This window comes from Silurus meridionalis, chromosome 28 (genome assembly GCF_014805685.1).
Source record: "Silurus meridionalis isolate SWU-2019-XX chromosome 28, ASM1480568v1, whole genome shotgun sequence".
Lineage (NCBI taxonomy): Eukaryota > Metazoa > Chordata > Actinopteri > Siluriformes > Siluridae > Silurus > Silurus meridionalis.
Genome location: NC_060911.1, coordinates 12,038,185 through 12,050,740, shown reverse-complemented (window position 1 = coordinate 12,050,740; position 12,556 = coordinate 12,038,185). Strand labels below are relative to the sequence as shown.

The 12,556-nt window shown below is 37.4% G+C and overlaps 1 protein-coding gene across 3 annotated transcripts in view; it reads left to right on the top strand.

Annotated features, from left to right (window-relative positions):
* adgrb3 (adhesion G protein-coupled receptor B3) overlaps positions 1 to 12,556 on the top strand; it is a 187,947-nt gene that overhangs the window by 114,936 nt on the left and 60,455 nt on the right. For all 3 annotated transcript variants that reach the window (XM_046843055.1, XM_046843054.1, XM_046843053.1), the window contains 4 exons: positions 132 to 238; positions 677 to 871; positions 2,685 to 2,753; positions 4,487 to 4,595. In XM_046843055.1, coding sequence (XP_046699011.1) covers positions 132 to 238; positions 677 to 871; positions 2,685 to 2,753; positions 4,487 to 4,595 — 480 coding nt within the window. The remainder of the gene's footprint in view (positions 1 to 131; positions 239 to 676; positions 872 to 2,684; positions 2,754 to 4,486; positions 4,596 to 12,556) is intronic.

Genomic DNA, 12,556 nt, shown 5'->3' with positions numbered 1-12,556 from the left:
CTTATATTACTTGCCTCCCCTGTATTATTTGCCTCTTTTACTCTGCAGCACTATCAGTCATAAAATAGCCTTTTCCCCTTTCATTTTTTTACTTATTCTCTCTGTTTCTTTTTGCTCTCATCTTTTTACAGGCACCACAAGTCGACGCTGCTCTCTAGATCACCGTGGGGTTGCGTATTGGGAGCAGCCCAGCTATGCTCGATGCATTCAGAATGAATACAGATACTTACAGCAGTCGGTAGGTGCAAAGCCACAATGAGGAAAGATCAGCTCTCACAGCGGGGAAGTGAAAAAAAAGAACATTTTCCAACCATGTTAAATTGTAGTCAACCTTCAATTTTCCTATCTGCTTATTAGGCTTTTGGTTTGTCTCCTAGATGCACGCTGTACAATCGTGTGCGTGTTTTCATTTAATTATGGTTTGTGTGCCCAGAGCAGTATAAAATGATCTTCTCCTTCTTTTTTCATGAACTCTACTGCCTGTAAATGTGGTTCGAAGTTCTTCAGTTTTATCCACAGGATTTCATTGTGACAAAATAGGAGAGGACCAGGAGCTTGATAATAGATAATAGACCAGGAGTCTGGAATAGATTATTGAGGACTAACTAATAATTCATCAAATTGTTAGTATGATAGTTCATAAATGTGTGCTTAAGCTTAAAGCTTTGTTCCTCAGGTCCAGGGACACCTTGCCAAGGGTCAGAGGAACCTTGCAGGGGACGGCATGTCCCAGGTGACCAAGGTATTGCTGGACCTCACTCAAAGACGCAACTTCTATGCCGGAGACCTGCTTTCCTCTGTGGAAATCTTATGGAACGTTACTGACACTTTTAAAAGGGCCAGCTACGAACCATCTTCAGACGACGTTCAGGTACGAGTTCTTCTATAATAAACGTGCTGTATGATGAAAAGAAGGACAGTTCTGGCTATACAGCAGAGTGTAATGATGCTGTTGAGGTTGGATCTTGTATTAGAATGAGGATTTTATACTCCGATTTATAAATCATACTTTTATGATGAATCATTCATTCGATCATTTATTTTTAAATGAATATTTACAATTTCTAATAGACGAGTTCATTCCTCTTAGCACTTAAAACAGCTTTAAACAAATGCAGCATGTCAAACTTTTCTTATTTTATCTTTAAATAAGGTATTAAAGTCCTCTGTTTTAATGACTCCTTCTGAATGTTACTTCAAGTTGCAAGGAATTAGCTGTTATTATGATATAATATAATATAATATAATATAATATGAATTTGATGAAATTAACATAAAGTTTATGATATTTAATTTAAACCTGTATTTTTAATTATAGTTAACATTCCTATTGGGGAAAAAAGGAACATAAGCTTGGAAAATTCAGCAGCACTGTACAATAATATTTGCCAGTACAAATAAAACATTTTTTCCATATAATATTTGATTTTCTGCTTTAATAAATTTGATGGATGTTTTAAATGACATCAGTATAATGTTTATGCTTTTAGGGGAAGTGGTAGCTAAGTGGTAAAGGCTCTGAGATACTGATCAGGAGTTCTCTCATGGGCCCTTAAGCAAGGCCTTTAATCCTCTGTGCTCCAGGGGCCCTGTATCATGGCTGAGTCTGCGCTCTGACCCCAGCTCAAGATGCCTTTACCTTTACACTTTCATTACATTACATGGACAAAGCAAGAAAATAAAGTAAAAAAAAAAGATTTGCTCATAATGACCTCCACCAGTGTGGATAGTAATAATCTCCTATCTGCCTTCAGGGAGAGCTTTTGGGATTTCAGTAGCATTCCACTTCTACTGATAAGAGAATCCCACAGTCTCTGTTTCTGTGAAGTAAGATCATCTCCATCTATCGCATTGTCACAAGGGCTCCCAAGGGCGATGCGCGATGCCATAATAACTTGAGTATTTACCAATTCTGTTGTCTGTTTCCTCACGCCTGTATAAATGTGTGCTGTGAAAGGATTTATCTATCAGAGATTTGACTCTTTTCTGCGAATTACCTCCTTTGTGTGAGTGTGTCATGCGTTGTTTACATGGACATGTTACCACCAGAGGGAGTATTAAGCACTCAAGTATAAAACAAAGGCACCAGTGCAGAGACGGCCTCTTCGGATAAGATAGAGAGATATATATCTGCCCCTCCATCTCCATAGACTTTGTCTACGCAAACATTTGTGCCAGCGTGCTTACACGGTTAGTAAGCACCCATAATGCTCTTTAATTTAGTGCTCACATTTAGTGCTGCCAGAAGATCAACCCCCTTCCTAACCTGAAAGCAGCAGTAACTCCCAGGTGCATTTTGATGCTGACATTGCCTGACAGGTCCATCTTTCCACAAATCACTGGTGTGGATTTTCACCGTTATTACCTAAGATGGCATTTGTTTAGACTGCAGGAGCAATGCGTCATTTGTTTGTGCGCGCGTGAGTGTGTGTGTGTGTGTGTGTGTGCATCTATTCATAGAGCACCTGCAGGAGGGGAGCTTGGGCTAATGTTAGTTGGGGCAGACAAAATTAGCTGATGGTGTGGAATTAGATCAATCTGCCCACATACTAATGAGAAGATGTAATGGATACCAGAAACATAAATAACACCAAACAATTCATACACATAGCGATGTATATATTTTTTTCGTTTATGTTCAGACTTGTTGAAAAACTGATTATTTTTTGTTTGTGGCTGTTCAGAACTTTTTTCAGATTATCAGCAATCTACTGGAGGAGGAGAACCAAGAAAAATGGGAAGATGCCCAGCAGGTGGGTACGGTGTTACCTCCTTAATCTTAACGCAGAAACACACAGCATTGACATGTATAAAGTATTGAGTCCTTGCTATGATCAACGACAGCCTTTTAACTAGAACAGAATCATCTTCATTTCCAAGTATCACGGGTTGCATTTACAAGGAATTTCTGGTGTGCTGGTGCTATAAAAAAAAAAAAAATATATATATATATATATATATATATATATATATATATATAAACTAGGAAAATAAAATAATACCACTATAAATACAAACACTATACAGTTTAAACAGGGTATGTAACGTGAGACAGTTGAAAAAAATAAAAATGTAAGTGAGGGCTTTAGAATTTAGCCTTAATATAAAAGCATAACAAGTGGGTTCAGTGTGTGGTGAAGGATCTCTGCTCTTCAACTGTAGTGTGCAAATCATTCGGCGCGTGTGGCCTAGCAACGGGAGAAAAGACCCAGGAGCTTCAATGCTCAGCAAATCCACATGGTGGCAGTAACAGTGCCAAGTCCACTGTAGATAAAACGCTCACATATGCCGCCTACCCCCACCCCACCCCCTCTCTCTTTATTTATATATATATATTTTTAGTTTTAGATTTATATAACTATGGCATGAGGGCTCCTTTTTTCCTTATAGATAACTCAGCTAACACCAGGAACCCCCAGGCTCAAGCTCAGATTTTCATTTCATCCAAAAATCTTATATATTTAAATGAAAGGAGAAGACGATGTTATCTCTAGATAGATAAATGTGCACACTTGCATGCCCTAATCAGAGCACTCAAACAAAGAGAGTGTGAGGTTCATTAGTTCACTGGCTTCCGAAATTACTGTTGGCTTGTCACGTTGCACACAAATGACACAAAAAGTGCATGCAATTTACTCAAATTCCACCATATTTATCAGCACCCAAGACTCAGACGTGGATTCGCTTCCATTAGACAGAACTTTCATTCATTATTTTAATTATTTTTTAAAGGTATTCTTTGTTTGCTTGTATTATCCGTACAGCAGAAACCCATCAAGACTCCGTGTCCTTATCGAGAGGACGCCTGTCTTAGTCATTTCCCCCACTACATTTTCCTATTGCACATCACTAGCCTTGTTGCCATGGAGATACAAAGATAATGCTTAAGAGAGCCAATGGCCTTCTCTGACCATGATCAGACTGACGGTTCTGGCTCGAATCCAGGACTCATGGTTCTGCACTGCTCAGCTGCATTATAAGGTGCCTGACTCGTTGTGTGTTAATTATTGATTATCAAAATGAAATCATTGCCAGGTCCAGGACAGATTATAAGTCAAGCTGTGCCTCCTGACTAAAACATGAAGGCAAAAAAACATCTCAAACCATAAGCACACTGCAATCAACTGGATGAAAATCTACTGATTACATTCTGAGCCTCTTTTCAGGCTCCACCCACTGCCCACACTTGTTTCCCAAAGCTTTAATTGGGCATATAATTTAATTTATTTTTCATTTAATAAAATTTTTACCAAATAAATGTAAGGGCTAATTGTATTATACTCTGAATAAAGCATATTATTTAGAGTTTCATGCATCCTTTCAACCACTAGGTAACAAAAATGTCAAAAAACAGGAACGAAGTTTCTAATTGAATGTCCCAAAACTCTAAATGCACTGCCCAGACCAAAAGTAGGATTGTAGTATTAGTTCCCAGAAGCCACTTTTCTCCTCTCACTCGCTCATTCTCAGTCTTTTTTTGTTCCAGATCTATCCAGGTGCAGTGGAGCTGATGCAGGTCATTGAGGAGTTCATTCACATCGTCGGTCTCGGCATGAAGGATTTTCACAACGCTTACTTGATGACCGGAAACCTGGGTAAGAACCATTCAAATCTTAATGGCAAACTGTGTCTTTGGTTTATGAGGAACATTCATTTGAAAAACATTAACAATGGTTTCACCTGATTTCACCAGTTCTAGTGGATTCTATATTTGCTTCGGCAGTTAAAAATATTTCGAGCTTTTTTGTTTTATATCTACATCAACAATATTGTGCTGCATCACGAAAGTTGCATATACACCATATTGGCAAAAGTTTGCGGACACCTGGTCATATGTGTGGTATGTGCTTTTTGAGCATCGCATTCCCCAATTAGTCCCTCCAATAACCTCCACTCTTCTGGGAAGATGTTCCACTAGAGGTTGGAGTGTGATTGTGGACATTTGTGTTAATCAGCCACAAGGGTGTTAGTAAAGTCAAGTACCGATGTAGGTGATGTGTGAGTGTGAGTGTGAGTGTGTGTGTGTGTGCAGACATGCAAACAGCAGTATACACATCACATAGTGGTTTGAAAGTATTTTTATATTGTAAGCTGTGGCCATGGCAACTGATTAGTCTGAAGCAGGCAAGTTTGTAGACAGCATTGTACTCTGGGTAGTCTGAAGAAATGCCATTTCCAGGATTGACATTTGACTGCGCCTACTGACTCTGCATGTTCATAATAATAGACATTAAAACATTAAATAGTGTGTGGGATGAAGGAAATAGCTAAAAAGGTTAACCAATTTTGTTCATTGAAATTGTATTTAAAAATTTTCAGCTTTAATTTAATTTATAACAAGGAGAGAATACTCCTGGAGGAGTAATGATAACTCTGATTAATATTCATCTGTGATGTTGATGCTATTGTCTTTTATAGAATATATTAACTGCATGTCACTGTATAGTTTTAAAATTGTTGTTGTTCTGTCAATTTTTTGACAAATTCGTTGAAGCAGTTTAAGGTTTGGGTCAAAAAGATGATTTCTTGTCATTGACTTTTGCTACAATAGTTGCAGATATTTTCCACATAACATAATAAAATAGGAGTGTGAAGAAATATCAATACACGTGAGTATCGTGATGTTTTGTTGGGCGATACTGTATCGATTCCCAAAAAATGCAATATCAATATATATATATATATATATATATATATATATATATATATATATATATATATATATATATATTTAAAAAACATCCATGTGCATGCTGCCACATATTTATAACCAAACAAAGCCTCATTTGTGGCTTAAAGAATAGTGCTATATAAACAAGCCTAAAGTTAAAGGGGACTGCACTTTCAACAACCTGTGTTTCTAATTGCCTGACCATGTTCTCTTCCTATATACAGTATATATATATATATATAGTTAGCACTCAGATCACGCTTCTACTACTAGCCTATTACTAATTCTAATATTAATAATATAACCATTATCATCACCAATCCTACTTCATAGTAGGTGTATTTAAAGTTAGCAGGTTTGTCATTTTCAATGTAATTAATGCAAATGCTTCTGTGTTTTAGTTAAATCATGTGCATATGCGGTGGTGTGCTCTTATTGACAACTTTCCTAAAATCACATCTTCTTCCTAAAATTAGAACTATCCCAAGCTAACAGCATTGTAATGTTTCGCCACATATCACATCGCAACCCATGTATCCTGAAACGTATCATTTTGCCTGATTCTTGACGATAAACAGCCATATTACTACAACAAAGTGTTTTCGAAGCCAAGCGAAATCATTAATAAATCTCATTCACTGCCATAGCAAGCAAATAGCAGTTCTAAAAGTTATAAAAATTAATCTTATCGCCAGGTTGTGTCTCCCCAGTGGAGGTGAATGTCATTACTTTAGTCAACAATTGTTCCCTCTCTCCAGGTTGTGTATGTTTTTGTGCATGTCTTGTCATGCAAGTCATAGAATTCCAGCCAAAAGTATCCGTAATGTCTGTAGTGTCAGTACTATCGTATTTTTTGTTGATTCCAGGTTTTGTCTCATGCTTGTCCTGGATACCAATTATGGATATGCCTTATTTTACTGCTTATGTCCTCTGCAGTGAATTTTGACTTTGACTTTTGTGTCCCAGTATCCAACACACTGAACACAGACATGTTACAGTCTCCCTCTACCATAGAACACAGTTGATTTAGCTTTTCAGTGTAAAATGGATGCATTGAGAGCTGTTTGTTTACAGAGAGATTATAGATCATGACTATAAAAATCTTTATTTGAAGTCATGGAGAAGTGATAGCTCAGTGGATACAATGTTGGACTTCTGATCCGAAGGTCGTTGGTTAAAATCCCAGCCACACCAAGCTGCCACTGTTCGGCCCTTGAGCAAGTCCTTTGACCCCCAACACGTCTGATGCAAATAGTACAACCTATGCAAGCTCCTCTCTGTGCCCTATTGTCTTTGATGAGCATGATTACTAAAGAACACACTTGTGTAGAGATGGAGACAACTTTCCCCAGCGAATCAAAAAGACATTCCAGACATGTACATTACATTACAGAGACAAGGCAGCCATGTGCCAACTCACATGTAATTATTTTTTTCAGGCTCCAACTTGACAGCTTGACTGGATGAACTTGATGCTCATAGGTGCTAAAAAGAAGATCCAACTATTCAGTTTAGTGGCCACAGAGTGAATTCTAGAGCAAACAGTGTGGATTGTATCAAGATGGACTTCCCCTTGTGCAGATGTGCTTTACATGAATTCAATTCGTTTTTATTTCAATAGCATTTTTAACAATGAACTGTTTCAAAGCTCAAAACTCTGAGATGGCATAAGAAAGGAACCTTGAGAGGAACCAAACTCAAGAGGGAACTCATCTTTATCTGGGTGGCACCAAATGTGCATATTACAGATAAACAATGTTGAGGTGTGCAGTGGTGGTGATCAAGTGCAACCTGTAGTCCTGAGTACATTACATTCCAGTTGGCATTTCAGTTACCATTTGCATTCTTGAGCTAAACATCCACTTGTGAATAAAAAGATCCATTAAATGAGCAACACAAGAACTTTTAGGATGGATTGGGCTGGAATTAGTCTACAAGATGGCTCAGGACCACAGGTTGCATTTAATTGCACATCACTGCAAACAGTTCGTATATATTCTATGCTACTGTCTCAGTCTCAGACTGGGCTCCTCTTTCAATGGCAGGTTTGATGTCGCCATTCCAGTAGAACCAGCCTGTATTTCAGATCACTTCCCTGCTTCCTTGACCTGCATCACTGTTAGCTATCATTGCACCTCTCAGTCCTCAGCTACCTTCCAGATGCCTCTGTCCAACAGAAGAAATTAAATCATGGCAAATGCCATTCCAGCTTGTCGCCAAGAGTTAACAGTTTTTCGCTTAAGTCTTTTTGGAGGTCATATTTGCAGGCTTGTGGCCAGTCAATATTTAACACCAATTGACAACAATTCAAAATAATGTGTCACTACTGAATGATACAAGATCAGCATGCATGAAAACCTCTGACTAGTGATTGGAAGATCGGATCATTTTAGTAACTTGGTTCATTGAACCTCGTTCATCAAAATGAATGAGTCATTTAGTTCATTTAGTTCCTTTAATCACCTTCATAGCGTATTTAGGAGTCAATTGACAAAAAGTCGAATGACTCAGACTACAGAACTCATGAGACTATTCAAGTCTGTTTCCTGTATAATGCACCGCATAGCATATATGGGAGTCATGTGATAAAAAAAAACTAACGATTCGGACTAGAAGATTGGAAAGGTAAACTAGTCAATTCTGCTACATAACCTACAGAGATTTTGCGAAGCTTTGCTCATGCGCATCCATCACAAAATAAATTAATCACTTTTTGTGACGACTCGTTCTTCTGAGTCACATTAAAGACTTGAAAAGTTTATGAACAACCCATCGGAACTTATGACAAAATATTCAACCAACAATCAGTTTATGATACCTAAAGATCAGTTGCTTCTCAATTAGCCACATTAGTTTATTATTAGTATATTATTAGTAAATTATGACATTAGGACCACAGTAATTTGGTAGATAATTTATGAAAAACACATTTTAAATGTTTTTGCTATGTTTTTTTTTACCATTTTTTCTCACTGGAATGAATTCTTCACATGTACGCTGTTTTCACACGATTTTCACCTGTTAAGAAAAGACAGAAACGCTGAAATATTTACTACAGTCCCTACTGAACAATTATAACAACAATAGAATATGATTCACTTTAAATACAGTGCATTTATTTAAGTCTAATTGTTCCAAGAAAATTAACATTAAACAAATCCGATCCACCTCAGCGTTTTTTAGTATAATCTCTGTCGCTGTACTAAATAACCTTCTTTCCAGCTTAGCATCTGCATCTTTTAATTAAAAGGACAAAACGATGCTGCTGCACTGGCCAAATGGAAATCACTTGGCTCTGGACAATATCACTGCATCATTTCTGACTTAATTTATGGCATCCCCCTGATACAGTAGCAAAGAGGCTTGGCCAGAGACCGAGGTTTCTCTTTCCCTCAGCCGTTCAGTCAGATAACATGAGCTATTCATATGTATGCATAAAGAGCTCATTGCAAAACTTTTTTTTTTTAAATGCTGCGGCAGGCGTAAACTATGAAAGATTCTTTTTGACATATAAGGGTCCCTGCGATTATAATTGATTAAAATAAAAAAATTATTGTTTTGTTGAAGATCTAATATTTAGTCCTGGGTTATTTGCACCATCATAATAGAAAACAAATTATGAACCTTATCCTCAAAGTCCATTCGTTACAGTTCCATCATTGTTAAGGTGTGCAGTGATGGACAATTAAATGCAACTTGTGGTCTTGAGCCATTGTAGTGGACTGTTGATATTAATTACAGTCCCAATCTATTGTCAAAGTTCTTGCGTTGCTTAGTAATTTCATGGATCTTCACATCATGGATCTCAGCTTTGTAGTTTTTCATTATTTCTGTAGCATGGATTACCGAGGAGGTGCATCTGTAAGGAAAAGAAATCGAATTTAGCGAATTTAGCTTGCAAAGAAAGGTAAATATTTATAGTAATTATAAATATTTAAGTTAAGTTGAATTGACAGTAATGGAATTAACATTACACTTATTTGTCTGTTCGTCCGGCAAACAGACAGTATAATTTTATATTAATTATATAAAAGAGGTATCTCCCTGGCCAAGAAAGACGTAACCCCATTTTACTTTATACCGTAAATTAAATTAAAAGAGCATGTAGTTCAGACCGGATGTTGCAGGAACTTTGCATTTACGAACGTACTCAGAGACGATCACTTGTGAAAAATATGGCGTTTAATAAATGAGACAAACACACATAAACTAGCTACACAAACAAACAAAAGAAATAAAGAAAACGAAAATAAAAATAAAATAAACGAAAGTTAAAACTAGGAAAGGAGGAAGAGAAAGGAACAAGAAGAACAAGAGAAAGGAAAGAGGAGGGATGGAAATGCTTAAGCTTCAAAATTAAGCACACTCTAACTGGAAAATCGTCACAGGAATTTAAATTCACCTTAAGATTCAATAAGACTTAAAATACGCATCTAAATTCGTTGGTAAAGGAAACTGTTACTTGCATTGGCTTGTTGCACAAGAGTCCGGATGCGAAAAGGAAATCTTTGAAGAGCCAGTTAGGGTGGGGTCAGATGTTCTTCCAGGTTCTCCTGAAGATCAGAGCAGTGGTTGTTCTTGGAAGTGAAGCTTGCCGGAAGATCTTGAAGGAAGAGGGAGTCGTTTCCAAGCTGTTTCGTACGTCTGACCAACGATTGGTGGTGTTTGTGACATTTTAAAGGTCTCGAACTCCACCCATCTATGGGGGAACGGCTAATACTATGGGTTGAAATTTTGGAGGGAAAAACTTCCCTTTGTTTCATGTGTTTGTGGGTGTGGTTTGGACTATAAAACTTTAAAGTTTTATCTGAAGTTTATTAAGACGGTATGGTGACTTTTGTGATCCAATAAAATGCACCATTGTTTGGGAAATAAGTAACATAATTTTGTGGACATTTGGATACTAAACATGAAAAGGAATGACACCATAAAGGCATTACATACATTGATTCGTAATCAAAGTGTAACTGATGTTACTCCAGTATTGTGTTCTGATAAAAAGGAAACATGAAAACACTAAACAAAATGCACTTTCTTTAGGAAAGTGAAGAGCAGATAATTTTGTATACATTCTGACATCAGGCCTTAAAAGGACATACAGCATTAGAACAGGTATACATTAACGTGCTGGGACCAGTAATTAACGTATAACAGATGTTAGTACAGTGTCGTGTTCTGATCCATAAATGAAATGCACCCTTGTCGGGAAAGTAAAGAACAGATAATTCTGTCAAGTCAATCAAGCCTTAATAGAAGAGACACATTAATAGAGTTACATTAATAGGACCTTTAGCGTACAACTATAAACAATAAAGGAGATACATACAAGTATAGATTAATGTCGTTGGATGTGGAGCATCTTATTCATTTTGTTTAATTGGAAAAAGAAACGCTTTATTGTATCATGTGTGTGTGTGTGTGTGTGTGTGTGTGTGTGCATGTGTATGTGTGGGTGTTTATGGTCGAGGGTCCCTATGAGGTCAAACAGAGAACCTGCATAGGGTTTATCTGTCTTGTGGTAAAATCCAAACGTTCTGGAGTGGTGTGTGTGTGTGGGTGTGTGTAATTAGAGGGTATTTGTGAACTCAACAAGAGTTCAGGGTTTGGGCCTGTTTCGTGTCTTTGAAAGGGGGAGTGTGACACTTTACGGATATACCACCCCCAATAAAAGTTTCAACTTTTGAATGAGGTGAAGATGTCATAGGTTAAAAAGGAATGCCTGGGACATGAAATCTAAATGACCTGTGCCAGACGCTACAAAGTATTTTCAAATAGACATGTTAATAAAACAAAGTTATATGTTAACATCTGGATATTCTCTTAACCAGCATGCTGTATCGTGCATTTTATATATTACTGAGGACTTCAAGAACTTTGAGGATGGATTTGGGCTGTAATTAATATTAAAAGCCAACTACAAAGACTCGGGACCGCAGTGTACATGAACAGTTCTGCATTTAATGTAAGCACCTATCGCTGAACAGTAAACCTCAACTATGATGGAACTGTGATGAATGGATTTTTGGTGTTGAAGATGGGGACAGGTTTCCCTTAGAGTCTCTCAGGGTTTCTTCCTCATGAAGTCTCAGGGAGTTTTTTCTTGCCGCAGTCACCACTGGCTCACTCATTTGTGATAAACACAATTACGAGAAACAAAATTGTAGGCACTTAAAGCAATACATTCTTTTACACACTGTATAACCGCTTTATCTCTGTAAAGCTCTTTGTGACAATGCCTGTTGTTAAAACGGTCTACAAATAAAAATACTAAAATGAATTGAATTTGGGTTGTTGTTCTAAGAAAGATGATGTGTCACATTAAAAGGTTTGCACGTACTTTTATGTTATATGCCTGTCGTAGACCACAGACTCAACATTTGTGGAGGTAATTAGACTAGGCTCTTTGGGTTTGACTGATGTACTTTTAATCTTCTTTTAAAGAAGAAATGAACCCTTTATGTCATTAAAGCTTCTCTGCATCATGTCGCCCAGCATCTCCTTTTCATCATTTAAAGCCCTCTGTGGCTTCACACAATATGCCCTGAAATTAACACTCTGTCGCAGACAGACACACACACACACACACACACACACACACACACACACACACACACACACACACACAGAGTGCATTTTATTGTGCCTGTGATTTTGTGCCTGCTGTTTAACTATCTACCTATGCCTCAGTGCACAACACTAGCTCTTGTTCTACACAGTGGGCTAAGCTTTAGCTTGTTGTGTCTCTGTCTCTTCATAGCTGTCTACTGGTGCTCGTGATTAGTTACACCAGTGACCAGCTGTAATCAGATTCCTGGATGCTCATCACTGGTTAACAAGACAGCTGATACAGTAGTTCTGTTCTGTTAGGCTTTTTTATATACATTT